The sequence below is a fragment of the Varroa destructor genome, unplaced genomic scaffold, assembly GCF_002443255.2.
Source record: "Varroa destructor unplaced genomic scaffold, Vdes_3.0 BEIS01000006.1, whole genome shotgun sequence".
NCBI lineage: Eukaryota > Metazoa > Arthropoda > Arachnida > Mesostigmata > Varroidae > Varroa > Varroa destructor.
Genome location: NW_019211459.1, coordinates 4,333,736 through 4,350,272, shown reverse-complemented (window position 1 = coordinate 4,350,272; position 16,537 = coordinate 4,333,736). Strand labels below are relative to the sequence as shown.

The window sequence follows — 16,537 nt, the reverse complement described above, 5'->3', positions numbered from 1 at the left end:
ATGTACTTAGAACATAGAAAGGGAAATATTGAAGCAAATTACTTAAATAAATTTACTATAATTTAAAGCTTTCCATAGACAGAGTACCGACATAGAGACAACACTAGAAGTGAAAAGACAGGAAATACGGTTCCTAAACACAAATTGAATTTGACAACATACATCATCTGTTCCTTCGATTTAAATTAAGTGAAAAAATGGCGCCTGGATATCCTTGTAGTATAGAGTAATTTTATCAGAAAGCATTTATAGACCATAGCAAATAATTGATGAATAAGAAGAATAGCAGCAGCTAAACAAATTGAATACACTGTTTTATTGATAATTGTCTCAGTGCCTGCTAGCAATGTGGCATGTTGTGCCATTTTAGTCTACGTATGTTTTCGGGATTTAATCTTATTCGTAAATTACAAATACAGATTGATAGCCTATAATGGATAACATATTAGGAAAGCAATAACTAAACGCAGATTCCAAGTAACAGCAACAGCATCAAACTATGCCATAATCTAAACAACACAAGTAAAAATTGCAAAAGTTAAAGTGAGTTCACTTTTACTGTTCATTAAATGATTCAAAAAGAACCCTCGTGCATGGGTTCTGTTGAAGTAAGAGATTTTTTCAGAACAGTTAGTTACCTATAAAATGGCACATTTGTAAACAAGCATAAAAATAAAAATGGATATAATCCATATATTTACCAATATACCAAAATCCATGTAATTACCACTAGTAGAGAACACGCCGACAATTATGAGGTATGATAATCGCAACTTAAGTAGGTAGCTTTTGTTACCTACTACTACTATCGGTACAAACACACAATAAAAACTAGAATGCGACGGGTCTTTTTCATTTACAGTCTAATAAAATTTAATTTCGCGTAACGGGTGGCGCCATCGGTGGAAGCTTTAGAAAGCTTTATCTTTGACAGGTGACGACACAAGTCAGAAAGAGGGACGGCGGGGCACGGCCACTTTTCTACCTCCAGCCACGGGCAACAAACAGCGATACCAAGAACGAAGACCCTTCTGTCGATGTCGCTGTGTTGACGAGTGAGGAATATTCGTGATTGCGGACGACACGGCAAGACAACGAAGACGGAAAACTTACCGAAGTGAAAGTAAAAGTAGAGACTAGTTGGGAGGTAGGTCAGTTATGCTTAACATTTGTTCGATTTAAACATCCCATTTATTTTCCTAACCAGAATTATAATTTTCGTCGTGCTTATCTCGAAAATAAAACGTTGTCACTTAAATCACCGAGCTCTGTTAGCTTTAGGACAGCTCAGACAACTAGATAGGCTAAGCAAGTAATCAAATCTTGTTTTTTTCAATTAAATACTCGTGCTTGTAGAATTTGAGTAGAATTTGTTAAAGGGTTTAAAATATGGCTATATGCAGAAATTCGATTTACAGGGCTTACATCAAAATACTAAATAGCCCGAGGGGTTTGCTTAGTCGTTTTACTGCGTACCATACTATGGGGCGCTGAGGGCCACCGAAGGGTTCCTAACCTTTGCTAGTTTTGCTGTTGGTAACATCCTAATCAAGGCAACTTATTTATCGGTTGTGTACCGGCGTGATATACGTTGCTTGCTAATCATTGTTTGCGTACTTCATATGTTGATGTCTAAGTCCATAATAGTGTATTGTGACGCTTGTTGCTCTTAGTAGATGATTTATTTCTTAATTACTTCATTACCCCACCTGTTTTAGGCTACGTGCCGGCTCGAGGTTGGTATCGAATTATAGCGACGGTGCGAAAGGAGGCGGAATCACGCTGGACATATAATTGTGTATTTACAGTTCATCGGCCGCAACTCGCACAGATTCACACATGCATACATTCAAGCAGACATCGAATATCGCCATTGACTAAGTCTAGGTTCCTTGGCACACTCGAACGAAAAGTAGCCAAAGTAAAGAGGGGGATTCATTCGTTTAGGTTTACCTGGTTGGCATAGTCGGCACTAATAAGACGGACTACTCGCGACAAACTTGCAAATAAAGGATACTGACAGACCTGTTGAGTTGATGTTCGCTACGTTGAACACTGACATTGTAAACTGGCGATTCACAAAGGAAGTGCCTAAACCAATCGTCGCTTAAAGTAAACAGTTGGAGGCAGGGCCCAAGGTATAACGAGTGAAAAGCTACAGCGTAGAGTTCTTTAAAGATGTTTTATTTTTTTCGTTACGTGGTCGAATTAACTTTTACTTTTTAGAAATTAGTCCGGTCGAAGATAGTTTTCTTTTTCTGTCATAGCCTTACATAGGTACTAGTAAATACGAATATCCTTCGTTGAGTTAAACAGCGTCCAATGAGTATATCACAGGCATTCTTAGAAAAACGTAAGGGTTCGACACCAATAATAGTGATCCTTTTCTACTTGCTCAACATTTTACTTTTTATTTACAACGACAATTTTTATTATCTTTTACCCCAGATTTATTGATTTTCAATTACAATAAGAGTGTGAATTTTAACTGCCAGTTACCTGTGCTTGACAGCTTAAATCGAACGTTTAAGGTGTTCAGAAGGTATCTTAAGATAGCTCTTGGACCTTCTACCACCTCGTCGCTATTCGCTTGAATTTTGCAGAATTTTTTTTCGGCTGAATAGAATGAACTATTTTTTCCTTTAGCGAGCCACGTATTTTCAGTTGGTAAGCGCCAAGCTAACTAACTCAATCGATAATAATAAGAATAGTAATTTAAATGGGTTTTCTAGCATGTGCAAACGAGAAGAGAGCGATTCGGAGCCGTATTCGTCAAATTTTGCTATACTGTTTTGCCCGTAGGGATCGACCAAAAATTCAGCATAACGTTGGGTTTCATTCCTGCCAAGCGAACGAAGAATTCATAATAAATTTCTAAGAATTATCGGTGAAGAATATTAACGCGAGCCACCATGGTGCAGATTATGCTAACGCGTTACCTCATTCAGACTTAGGTTTTAACAAGTTATTGGATTAAACAAGGAAACTGGAAATTGCTACGAGGAGAAAAGCAAGCTTAATCGGTTTACAGTTTTTAAACGGACTGTCTCACAAACAAAAATGTTTGTCCCTTTTACTTGACTAGTTTGGTTATGAATAATGACACATCAATTATTTTTCTGTGACAAAACCCGAACCATCCTAGGACAAAACTTGCTTCGAAAATATAGCTAAACAAAAAAAAATACAGCTATATATTTGAGGGAAAAGAAAATGTAAACAATTAAAAATTACTTATTTAAATGAAAATTTAACCACCTGGCCAATAAGAGGCACATCTGAGGCTCTGCGGCACATGCATTTTTCTTTTGCCGTACCCTTGTAAAAAAACACATTTTTTTAAAAAGAAAAAAATTAACCAACATAGTGATTAATTTTTTCTTTTCAGGATTTGCCGAATCCTTCGCACGGTACTACTGCTCACAGGGTATTGTGTATGCCAAATTGGATCAGTAAGAAAGAATTGAAAAACATACATCTGTTTCTGATTGTATCAATATTTTATGTATCACGGATGGTTATTTAGAGGAGTAGAGTCCATTTTTAATTAAAGTTGAACCTTCTAGACACTAAAGAGCAATTTCTGGTATTTTTCTTACACAGCAGTACAATTCTAGCTTTAATAGATTTTACTTTAATAAATTTTAACTTTAAATAGAGTTGAAAATAACGTTTGAATTGTAGCTCAAAACCATAATGGATACTGTATAATGACACGCCGCTATTAGCCTCCTATTTGTGTTTATTAAAGATTACTCCTCTGGCCACATTCTGGAGCAAATCGAAGATTGACCCTGCCGTTGGTATAGAACATGCATCTCGGTGTGAAATTAATTTCATCCTTGTAGCAATGACTTATGTATCTAGGACGCCTCTGCTTTGTTGTATAAGTTTTCAGTTGGCTTTTATTAACTGTGTTGGAAACAGCTGTTTCAAGTTTTAGACCTTTCTTGATGTGAATTAGAAAACGATCCACATTCAATATCACATGTGGGATACTCGGCCATAATCACATTCAAAGCTTGCGACCTGATAATTCTCATGGAACAAACATTGCCATTTCTCGCTCTGGATAAAAGCAAACCCCCCCGTTAATCCTCGTTACTATCTACAACTGGCTAACGGCAATATTAGATAATGGTACCGCACATATCAACAGAATCTTGAATCTTTGGCATGATTCTTGTGTCTCGTGAATTAGACGATGCCCGTCGAGCGCAATTTCTAAGGCGTAGATGTTGTTGCATTGTGGACCTGTGCCAAAAAGCGTCCTTGTGTCAATTCGACGGCGACATTTTGCTTTGTCACTGTCCTGTCTCCTCCCCCCTTCCCACAAACGTGAGGCGGAATGGAAAGGGTAACCTTCAATCGTTGAGAGCTTAAAGGTTATTCAGTGCTTGCAATTTAAAAATTCTCGTCATTTACGTTCCCAGACCAGCACCAAGTTATGTATGTGAAGCGGGTTCAGTTGCGTTCGACGTCTTTACTGCTTATTGCATACTGCCAGCCCTAATATGAATTGAATATTGTGCTTGATTAAACATATATGTCGTGTCCTAATTTGTTTAGAGTGTTTGGTAACTGTTTTAGAACGATTTGTCGTGCTTAGGTAACTGTAGCCATATGTTAAAGCAGTCATCGGAATGCGCCAGTTCGCATATATTTTAACTGCAAATGGTTAAAAAACGCGGAAGAATCTTAAAAATGAAAGAACCGCTATACGCCAGTTACCATTCTGTGGCTTAGAATCTATCTGAATTTTATGCGACGTTTTAGACGTTTGCTTTGGACATTTATCGTTTATAGCCGCCAAACTGACGGGTCTCTAACATGTGCACACATGGATAGGATAGCTTGTTTACTTTGATTCTAATGATGCGATCGCTTTTCAACACAGAAAGACTTGCCATACTACCAAAGATACAGTATACGGTTTTGCCCTTTGAAAACGTTCGAGGCACTTGCTTTGTGTAAGGTTTGGATTTTAGATTATATACCTATTCTGTGCAAGGTCGTCCGTATGGTTCTGTTTGTCTCGTCTCAATGCTTCTACAACATATTGATAAATCCATACTACAATGTAATATTAGAAATCGTTGCATCCAATGTAATGTACAATACTATAAAGGTAATCTAGCTCCTACTGTTCTCCTTCGAATATAAAAATATCAATAATTATTCAAAAACTTACTCTGAGCGTCGTTTTTCTTCTGAAATATCAATTCCTAGATGGCGAGCTAATTCCAAGCGATTTGATTGCCTAAAAAGAAACTATAGCGTTTGCTTTTTACTTTTGTCAGATCGCGCGAAATAGAACTGTGCAAGCGGAATGATTATTGTGTAAAATTATTGAATGTTTAGGGAAACGCGCGCGGAACTTCATTGATTTTTTGCCAGTGTATCTTATTAGGTTGGAAAGAAAGCTTCGGCGCTCCGTTTACTGAGTAGAAAACATCACAAATTTTTTCTTATTCCCGTAGCAATAAGATACAATGTTGTGTATCTCTTGCCATTCATCACTACTTTCTCCTATCTATTCACCGAATGAGGTATGCTGTTTCGCCAGAAAGTACCGATGTCCGTCTCGAAAAGAGTTTTCCAATAACGTTATTAATCCTTGCCGAAAGTAAAGTAAGGAACCCCTTGGGAAATAGAAAATGTGAAAATCTATCGGTTCTGAAGTCCTGAGAGCATGTAAAGTGCAGCAAAACGTTCCATTCGAGGGCCAGGAAAGCAGCTTTAACGATGTTTGCTGTGTGTTGCCTTGCGTTATCATGGAGCAGAATTACCTGATCTTGTTTGCTCGGTCTCTTGTCTTGAAGAGTAGGGTTCCCTTGACTCAATTGATTCAAATTGATTTGATTGTACTTTGCCTTCTCTCCAATTTTATGCAAAAATCGATTGTTAAAATCGCTTCACGATTGATAGTGGACGAGATGCGAAGACACAGCGGTAAGCGGGATTCAGGAAATTCATAAGGTCCCCGAGATTCTAGTTAATGTGTAAACCCAAAGGACTTAAGGTGCTTAACGACGGTTGTGTCACTGCGGCCCATCTTTCCAACCAATTCCTGAGTTGTCTGTCAGTCGCCTTCCCTCAAAGGTATCTTCAAATGGTCGTCATCAAACTCGGATCGTCGGCCGGAGGAAGCATCCGTAAGGTTTTTAAACCCCTCTTGAGCAGTCATTTTACCTATAGCGTCGTCATTCTGTACAACGCGAATATCTCGGGGTGTTTCAACAATGTTTTAGTTTTAATAAAATGCGTCGAGCAGAAAATGCCGAACATGGCCTTTTTACTACCTAAAGAGCGGTTACGAACAATATATCAGAAGAAAACAACGAGTAAAAGAACATGACAAAGGAAAATTATTTGAAAAGCGCGAGAACTTTCTTTCCAGCTAAGTTCTAAGTATTTTCGGACGATGAACATATTTTATTTTAGGCCAGATGCAATGATACGATAAGAGGCCTACTAAATCAAACACTTTTCCTATTTTACAGAAGATGCTACGTTTCGACGGGCGTGTCGCCGTGGTGACGGGTGCCGGAAACGGTCTCGGTCGTGAGTACGCGCTTCTGCTTGCTTCTCGAGGTACGTTCAAACTCTGCTTCGAAACAGAGCCGTGAAAAAATCAGAATTAAAGCGATACAGAAAAAAAGATAAATTAAGAAAATCTAATTTGTACAAAGTATCAGGGATTCTAGGAGGAATTCACGCCAGGAGAAGATCCCGCTCTCAAGCCCATGAATCCGCATCGGCGCCTTCGCTTATTTAGTATATAGCCCACTGCAATCGGTAAAACTTGAAAGCGTTATGCATATTATACTTCTCTCTATGTAAAAACACCTGAGAACGATACGGACCGAATATTCGACGATGAAGTTCGAAATGCTGGTGCAACCGTAAAAGATTTCTCAGATTGATTTCGAGAAAATGAGATACTTGAATCTCATTCGAAAATCTGGCTGATTACAAATGAAATCAGATGAAACGGAGAATGACTTCGCTGTGAACAACATATCGACACCCAGCAACGAAAGAATTAATTAATTAAACGAAGTCCTATGAGTAAAATTTAATGCCATCAGTGGCTTCACTGCGTTGATGACTGCTGAGAAAACTGAAGTGGCATCCATTACCGAGGCCTGGTCAAACCATAGCATATTGTCTGCTAAGTTACCAAATAGCGGTAAACTGGACGTTTTTGTTTGGTTTGTAATCGCAAAATTCGTGGACAAGCTTTATCAATAAGAAGGCCGGCCGCATGCGGTCAACCATTCGGTATCAGTGCATGCTAACTTCTTAGTCGACTTGGTACTACACGGAAACCGCACGAGATTAATCTGTCCTCACTTCAGCTTAGCGAACTTAGCACACGGTTTGAAGTACAGGATGATAAGGATTGCCTAGGCAAGTTGATAACGGAGTCGTCCTTTTAGAGGTCTAAGGCCTGAATGTGGCATGAACTGAAACCACTGGAGCTGTCCTTTTTGAAACAGCAATAATGATCCAAACAACGATAACTTGTCTAAAGAGGATATGCTCCTAACTGTTCACAGTAAGAAGTGACTATAGCATTTAGTTCCCGATCCAGCGAGAAATGACAGTTTATTCGATGTTTTTTTTGTGAATGAAGAATCTATAGGCAATGTGGCAATCTGTCATCTCTGGGTGCCTACAGGCCATACATTAGTCATGTTGACGATTTCATGCAGCTTCGACCCTCAACATTTATCATTGCCATTTCTGAACCTAAAGAGAGGATTTAAGAAGTTAGTATGATTTATAACCTTCTAAGTAATGATTGAAATCGGTTTTCCTCAACTTGTCGTAATGTAACACGGTGTACAAATATCTTGTTTAGTCTGTCATATTTCTGCAAGAGTGTTTTTTTTCTTCAATTTTTCCTTCAATTTCAACCTGTAGTAGTAATACAATGGTTGACGTTTACATTAAACATATTATCCAGCAGCTGAGAACAAAACATAATAAGGAACTGCAGCTAATGCTTGCCTGGAGGAGGATCATTGAGAAAACCGCATCGTTCAAAGCGGAGAGTTATCTGCAACTTACGTATAGATTCAGCGGCGCTTTACAGCTAAATATATTAACTATATTAGAAGATTAGATCGAACATCGGCCACCGATAATGCTGAAAAGCGCATACCTTTTGTTTTTTGCTGTTTTTGTTGCCGGGTATCCATCGGCTAAACCAATTAGTATCATCGGAATCATAACAACACCGTTTACCGATATTCCAAACGAATTGCATATATGTGACGACGCTGTTATCTCACCAATTAATGTCAAACGCTATTTACAAAAACTAGTACGAAAAAATACAAACGTGCTATCCATAAACCCCGGTTTGTTGACATCTTTTTGAAGACGAAACAGTTCCCAACCTATTCTAGACATTCATCTTCAATCCATTTCAAGTTCGAAGTCTAACGACAAAAGCAACGCGTTCAGCAGACGCCCAGTTAATCTTAGGCTATCGCGCTGTATTGCATCTTGGCTATTGAAATCCTGTCTTTGACTATCGCCTAGGGGCAGACGTGGTCCAAACCAAGACTGTTGTGAAAGGTATTGCCTTACTTAATCCGCCACCTCTTTGAGGCCACAAATGTAGTTAGATGACGACAGGTTAAAGCGCTTCTTTGGCGGGACTCAAACAAATAGCCATAGCGGTGAAAATTTCAAGCAAAAACTACTGTTGAACGCATCAGTCAACAAAATTTCTTTGATAATTGGCGTACGATCTCCAAAGCTCGCCACTAACCTCCGGTATTGCCAGTAGGTATTCCATAAGACATCCATTCCATCATCCTGTGATGTGGTTTTGCATTGCTTTATTATGGTATTATTACAGTATATGGCACCCATATATTCAGAAAACACGCTCTAGTTGCTTATTAATCCCTCCAATTTAACATTATAGGTTGTAAGGTTGTTGTAAATGACCTTGGAGGCGGTCGCGATGGGCAGGGCTCTTCTTCTCGACCAGCAGATGTCGTCGTTAACGAAATTAAAAAGGCTGGCGGAGAAGCCGTAGCAAATTATGACAGCGTCGAGAACGGACAAACAGTTATTGCCACTGCTATTAGTAACTATGGTACGCTTAGATAGAGAACAATCACACATGCGTGTCATTAGATTTTCCTAATATCTTAAAGCATTTGATATATATTGTCTGTTCATTTTTTCAGTACCATGACAAAAACATTCAGCTAATAACTGTATATCATTTGCCCACAGGCCGCGTTGATATTTTGATCAACAACGCCGGAATTCTTCGGGATAAAGCTTTCGTCAATATGACCGAAGCTGAATTCGATATCATCCATCGTGTCCACCTTAAGGTGAGGGTAATTTATTGGTAAAAGACAATTCCCAATTATGCTATTATATTTAAGTGTTATCAATTATCATTATAAGCACAATGGCGCTGTAAGGCTATTCTCTAAAATGATACTGCGTTTCAGTATGGATGGACAGTATTATCTTTAATTCCTTAACCGTCGAAGTACGCCTTTCAAAAAGTTTTGGTTATAAAATACCTACTTCCCGAGAGTCTGTTTCCGTATAAACAATTTCAGAGATTTAATGAACAGTTTACTATTTTTCCTTTTTATAGGGCTCGTATTCGGTGACAAAAGCTGCTTGGCCATACATGCGCAACCAGAATTATGGTAAGATCATAATGACTGCATCGGCAGCTGGTATCTTTGGAAATTTCGGTCAGGCCAATTACGCGTCGGCAAAATTAGCCTTGCTGGGTCTGTCTAACACCCTGGCCATCGAAGGTCGCAAGTACAACATTGCCGTAAATACGATAGTACCTATAGCTGCATCTCGTCTCACCGAGGACATCATGCCATCTGAGATATTCGACAAGCTCAAGCCTCATTTTGTTGCCCCGGTTGCAGTCTGGCTTTGTCATGAAGACTGTTCAGACACAGGTGGATGCTTCGAGGCAGCTGGCGGTTTTGTGGCTAAGTACCAGTTCTTCCGCTCAATTGGAAAGGCTTTCACTAATGAGAAGTTGACGCCTGAAAGCTTGCGGGACAACTGGAATACCGTTACGGATTTAACGGGAGCCCGACCTCTTGGCAATATTCAGGAGCAAACGATTTCTGTTGTACAAGCTCTCTCTGGTGAGAATTCTACTTCAAATGCCGTACTACCCGCACCCCGTAGCCAAGCGTCGGCTGACGACCCGTCACTGTTTCAGTACAATATTGATTCGGTCATCCTCTACCATTTGGCTGTTGGAGTATCAACAAAACAGCCCAATTGCTTGCGATTTCTCTATGAGAATGCGGAGGACTTTAGTGTACTCCCATCGTTTGGCGTGATTCCGCCCATGAGCGCTGTGTACAACTCAGAGGAGCTACATGTAGCCATTGCCAGGGTGAAAGGTGACCCTTCCCGCATGCTTCACGGCGAGCAATATCTCGAGCTGCTAAAGCCGCTTCCAACCTCTGCTGCTATAAAGACTGACGTAAGTTAATGAAGGCAAACAAAGCTTTTCGAGTGTTCTTTGATTGATTTGTCCGTCAATCCCAGTGCAGTAACTTTAGCTTGTTCATACCACTGCAGATATATATATTAAGTGTATTTCTTGACTTAATATCAACAAACGCATGAACTTGAAGCTTGTGATGAGTATACGAAGGATTCATTGCGAGGCTAGAGCCAGCGACTTTCGTTTTCACAGCGAGAGACTTCCCCAATTACCGGCGAACGTATAGATAAATATATATTGATTAGGACAACAATATCATCGATGATACCATTGTCGTTCTTAATGCGCTTAACAAATAACAAATAATAAAAATGTAGGTGCGCATCGTAGATGTTCTTGATAAGGGCTCGGGGGCAGTGGTAGTTATTGATGCTGATATGAAAGACGCCACTTCCGGAGAGCTCCTGGCCCGTTCTCAATGGGTTGTGTTCTTCGTTGGAGCTGGAAACTTCGGTGGACCTCGCTCATCTAAAAAGGTATATTTACTAGCTTTTAAGCTTTTGATGCAATATGAAGTGCAACAAACTATATTTATACACCAACACAATTCTGAGTAGTCAACTAATATACATGTTTGAGATGTTATATCCAGTGTTGTCTAGTAGGACCACGTAGTGAGAAAAGGAAGATGTAGGCATCTCACAAAAGGCTTTGTTTATTATTTCGTTCTTAAATGAAGTCAGTATCAATAAACATGACAAAATACGCATACCGCAATAGCGATTAAAATATGAATTCAATTTTTAGGAAAGGCGAAACATCATAATATAAATCGGCAATATTCTTACACTCTCACTTCAGGTGATTCCCACAGCACAAATGCCGGCCCGCGAACCTGACGCTGTCTTGGAAGATCGTACCAGCATCGACCAGGCAGCCCTGTACCGGCTTTGCGGCGATAAGAACCCGTTACACATTGATCCAATGTTTGCTGCAATGGGCGGGTGGCAACAACCTATCATGCACGGTCTTTGCTCTTTGGGTTATTCGACCCGTCACGTAATGCAAGCTTTCGCCAACAACAACATGAATGCGTTTAAATCACTTAAGGTAAGATGCCCATTTTGATGAAGCTGACCTACTCCGGACTATAAGGAATACAGTGGTCGATCCTTAAGCAAGAACACACACTGACTATATATATATATACGTTAATGACAAGAAACGTTTTGCTCGGGCATATTTAAATTCAATGAATTCAGACATTCGTCGTGAGGCTACATCTGCGTACAGCGTAAGACACAACTTAGCAAAACGTTATCATAGTAGAATAATACTCCAGTTACTCAGTACTTTCAGTTTCAGGATTATGCCTACCACGGAGCAAATTGTTACTCGAGTTTTTTGTTTAATTGAGACAACTAATTTAGTTAGCTTAATTAATGTTTTTATTGGATGAGCTTATCTTAAGGATATCTGTTACCCTATCTGCTAGTTTTGACACGTATATTAAATATCTGAACCAGTAAGTAAAAACAAAAATAGAAGTTGATCTTTAAAACCAAGTCAAATTTAACTCTTCCAACTGAAGGGTGGCGTAGATCTTTTTTCCTGCTTCTTATCCGTATCATTGAGCAGCACCGCTGAAACCGTGGAAATATTTATATATCAACCGCGCTAACTTATAGTCTGTCGTTGAATCAGCTTCTTTTTTCATAAAGACATTAAATGTACTCGATTTTACCCACTAGAAATGCGTTTTCCATTATTTAATACTAAGCAAATAGCCAACGTCTTTCTTATGAACATAAGTTGTAACAAAAGGGTGCGTTTACAAAGGCGAAGTACTATATAATTTATAGAACTTCTGAATGAATATGTCACTCATTGCAAAGGAAAATAGATGCCAGAAACTATTATATTACGGAGCTCCACGTAATCGTTTGCGTATACAGTAGTGCGGTTAAAATTGAATTTTCAGTTTGTTTAACAATAAGGTAACGTAGAATTAGATCTATGGTTGGCTTTTTTTCAGTATCCTTCGCTCACCAGTGTAAGTAGTTGTTCTAGAATCATCATACCGTGATACTCAATGGCTGGCCCTTACCACGACGAATTTTAATACTGTTTACATTAGAGCTTCATTAGAATCTATAAACAACACCCATCATGCTATTTTGGCTCGAGCCTATGCATAGTGCTTGTCTTTGTTTCAGCGTTAGGATGCAACGATTCTGACTTAACTAACGGCGTAAAACTATATATTAATGTGACGGAACATGTACTATCATTTTTCTTACAACCGTGCATTTAAGCAAGCGTTCGAGTAATTTCTATCTTGTTTGTAGGTAAACATTCATGTGCACATTATATGTATGTGTGCGTCCAAGGGTGGAAATTTCTGGCTTTCTCAAAATGGTACGCTTGTCCCTGTAGAAGGGTTCGTCTTGTTCTTCTCTACTTTTCCTTCTGAGCCGGATGCAGTATAACTGCTAGTGAATAACGAAGGCACGTCTTACCTTGGATTTAACCGCTCTTTGGAAGCCTGCTTGTTTCGAACGCAAACATAGACACACAATCCCTCTCTACTGCAATAAACACAGTGGCGACTAAAAACGAAAAGCTTTTTGGCAGGTTTTGAACGCCCAGCATTCAATGAGCTCTTCAGTTAAAATGTTTCAATACTAAGCTTCCTAAGCATCGTAATACAGTCAAATGTTCCCTCCATTCCTAAATTTGCCTACGTAAAAGCTATACTGATAAAGAGGTGCAATTAACACTCATTCAGTTTGTGTTCAGTGTTCGTGTATCGAATAAGATAAACAAATAAATTTCGTAACTGGGCTGGGGGGATGGCGAACCTGGAACTTGGTTTCATAATTTGCCATTCTTCGTACCAAAACGTCTAAGACGTGGCTAAATTTGAAATAGAACTTTTGTCGCGTTGTCTCTTCTAAGATGTTTCTTCGCGTGTGTGCGTTGAGCCAAAGAAAGAGCCACGTACCGGCAACCGGTCGGCGAGGCTTTTTCCTCCTCCTCCTCCTCCCCGAATGACCCCGCGAAGAAGAGGGCGCCGAAGTCACAGCCACTAATGCGCCAACGTCACAGAATAAGTACCTGCCACGAAAGCCTAGTTAAATTGATCCTACATTGCTGAAGACAGTGACTCGGACGGAAAGACGTTTCAAGGCGAGCCTGGCTAGTTTCGGGCGAAGGCATGTGTTAGATGGAGTCTATCTAGTAGTACCATTTCAAATGCTGACCGCCACGTACTACTAGTACTATAGCGGTCAGGCCACCAACTAATAGTAGTAAGAAATCGCTTGTTGTTCAAATGGATCGCATCCAAAGTAGCGATAGAAAAGCGATTGGACATCATTAGGATAACTGGAGAACACCAAAGAATCCAGCGTAAGCTCACATTGTCTACGGAATGGACCTATTAGATTTAATCTAAGTCGTTGCCTACGTGTGATGTTTGCTAGCGTAAACTGTAAAGTCAATGGGTAAGTGTGCTGATGGTAGGTCGAACACACAAGGCAGTAAAAGTGATCAGAGTACTCTACTGAACGTCGCCTATTAATAAACTGACATGAATTCATTCCATTTGTAACGTTTCTTCTGGTGGTCACAATGTGAAAAATTTCACTGTATTGGAAAATGCGTTGAAATATTTGATCATATCTTATAATAAAGGCCTGGTTTTTGCCCAGATGAACTTTTTCCGTAATCGTATTGTCTTGGACCGAAATTTCTAGGCGTGCGCTCGAATTATGTGCAAGTAGCTGGGCTAAGTCTAATAGTTAAATCACGCCTTGCTGGACGAATAGCTTACGGACTGATGCAGCAACCGAACGCATTGAAAAGTATATCTATTTGCTAATTGCAGGTTCGTTTCACCGGACCGGTAATACCTGGAGAAACAGTGCGGACTCGTATGTGGAAGGACGGATCTCGAGTGCTATTCGAAACTGTAGCTGTCGAAAGTGGTAAAACTGCCATTGGAGGCGGTATAATCGAATTTCATACTCCCAGAGTTTCTGACACAGTGCAGACAGTATCATACCAGCCCGACGGTAATATGGCTAGCAAACCTGAACTAAAAACCGATATGGTCTTTGAGGGCATGCGGTTCCGTATAGAGGAACAACCTGAACTTACTGGAAAGATTCAGGCCATCTACGAGTACAACATTACTCAGGATGGCAAGACTGTGGCAACATGGACTCTTGACCTTAAAAATGGTGACGGTTCTGTTTATGAGGGTGCTTGCAAGGATGGAAAGCCTAACTGCGTCGTGACAATTAGCGACGATGATATGTTTAACATGGCGGTCGGCCAACTCGATCCACAGAAGGCGTTCATGACGGGAAAGTTAAAGGTTAGAGGTAACATTATGTTGATGCAGAAATTGCGTCTTCTCCTAAAACCGCCGCCAGAGAAAGAAAAGAGCGGATCACTGGCTGCTGAATCCTCTTCAAGTGACACCAGTGAACTACGTTGCAAAGAAATATTTTCAACAACAAACACCAAGGTGAGCAGAAGTCCTGAGCTGGCGGCCGATATCCAGACTATCTTCCAGTTCGATATTCTCAAGGGAGGCCAAGTAGCATACCAATACACTCTTGACTTGAAAAACGGCAAAGGATGTGGCTACGAAGGTCCGGCTAAAGAGAAGCCTGACTGTATTCTCATTATGGAGGACGACATTCTCGATAAAGTACACTCCGGGAAGCTTGATGCCCAGCGCGCATTTATGACCCAGAAACTCAAGATTAAAGGTAACGTTTTGGCCAGTCAGAAATTGGCTGAAATTTGGGCAGATGATCAGGATAGTTTCGATGCGGAAAGTCCGGTGGCCGTATCTGCTTCCAAGTCTGCAGGCCTGATTGCGCCGTCCGGAGCACCCAAAACTGTAAAAGCTGACTTCATTTTCAACATCTTCCTGTATCATTTACGCCAGGATCCCGCAATGGGTGAACACATTGCTGGCCTTGTAAAGTGTATGTACCACTGGGTCATTCTACAAAATGGCAAGAAGGCTTCGGAATGGACATCGGACCTAAAGACTGGAAAAGGAGATCTGTACAATGAAGCACCCCGAGGAGGAGCTAACACAGAGGTTCAGATTACTATTGGTAAGTACAGAAAACCATTTATTATAACTGAAAAGACAATTTATCAAATACAACCAAAGCATTGCAATATAATAAGCAACGAGCTTACAAATTTGGTACACAATCTTTCGACACGTGCCATGAGAATACAAGTTTTATTTCAGCATATTTTTTTCGCTTTTTTAGACGATGAGGATTTGGTGCAATTGATGCTGGGTAAATTAAACCCACAGAAGGCGTTCATGCAGGGACGACTGAAGATCCGCGGAAATATCATGCTTATGCAGAAGTTCAATACGCTCTGGCAGGAGATTGTAAAGAGCGGACGAGTGGTAGAGCTCAAGCTCATGGCACCTCTGCTATCCGACGGACAGCCGTTGTCATCCGAACTCTGGAGCGACTACCAATTTTTCCGGCTAACACAGAGGTTAGCACACCTGCCTGAGCTCGTGCAAGCTTCACAAGGCCGATCATTCCATTTCCGTGTCAGTCAGGCTGGCCAACCTCGAAGCGAATGGACCATCGATTTGAGTACCCCGCCAGGTGCCGTGTACCGGGGCGCGCCAAAGAATATTGGCAAAGTGTGCGAGATTACCATTGATGACCTTGCTATCCACCACTTGGTCGAGGGATCCTTGACTCCGCAAACAGGATTCAGTGAGGCCAATGTTAGTGACCGTCCTGCGCTTGAGGGCCTTATGCCTCTGTTCTTCAGCAAAGCTAAACTCTAAACAAAGCAATATTCAAAACGCGCTATACTCAATGGGGAACGATTAATGCCGTCAAATAGTGTGCATCAAGCTATCTTTTCTTCCCATTGGCAATACCTGACGAATACGTACAATGTTATCTACGTCGCGCTTATCATAAAAAGGACGACTAGATCTATACACCATACAAGAAATGACGAACAACTATAATCAGTATATGCTCACTCAATCTATGACGT

The 16,537-nt window shown here is 40.4% G+C and overlaps 1 protein-coding gene across 9 annotated transcripts; it reads left to right on the top strand.

Moving 5' to 3' along the window:
* Positions 1 to 955: 955 nt before the first annotated feature.
* Mfe2 (peroxisomal Multifunctional enzyme type 2) lies at positions 956 to 16,414 on the top strand. 9 transcript variants are annotated; one of them, XM_086991890.1, is made up of 11 exons: positions 956 to 1,147; positions 3,389 to 3,452; positions 5,929 to 6,160; positions 6,504 to 6,594; positions 8,945 to 9,118; positions 9,262 to 9,365; positions 9,641 to 10,507; positions 10,849 to 11,007; positions 11,333 to 11,581; positions 14,361 to 15,609; positions 15,775 to 16,414. In XM_086991890.1, the coding sequence occupies exons 3-11, from the start codon at positions 5,999 to 6,001 to the stop codon at positions 16,317 to 16,319; spliced, it is 3,600 nt and encodes a 1,199-aa protein (XP_086848016.1). In that variant the 5' UTR covers positions 956 to 1,147; positions 3,389 to 3,452; positions 5,929 to 5,998; the 3' UTR covers positions 16,320 to 16,414. The 9 variants fall into 9 exon arrangements, with proteins under 9 accessions (XP_086848016.1, XP_022666867.1, XP_086848020.1 ...); XM_022811132.2 differs by lacking the exon at positions 5,929 to 6,160 and having other exon boundaries at positions 3,389 to 3,427; XM_086991894.1 differs by lacking the exon at positions 5,929 to 6,160 and having other exon boundaries at positions 3,389 to 3,434.
* The last annotated feature ends 123 nt before the right edge of the window (positions 16,415 to 16,537 follow it).

Excerpts from the sequence above, each read along its gene's own strand:
- Mfe2 (XM_086991890.1), top strand. The coding sequence starts at position 5,999 with ATGTGTAAACCCAAAGGACTTAAGGTGCTTAACGACGGTTGTGTCACT. Across the intron at positions 9,366-9,640 it reads TCCATCGTGTCCACCTTAAG|GGCTCGTATTCGGTGACAAA; the intron begins GTGAGGGTAATT and ends TCCTTTTTATAG. Across the intron at positions 11,582-14,360 it reads ATGCGTTTAAATCACTTAAG|GTTCGTTTCACCGGACCGGT; the intron begins GTAAGATGCCCA and ends TGCTAATTGCAG.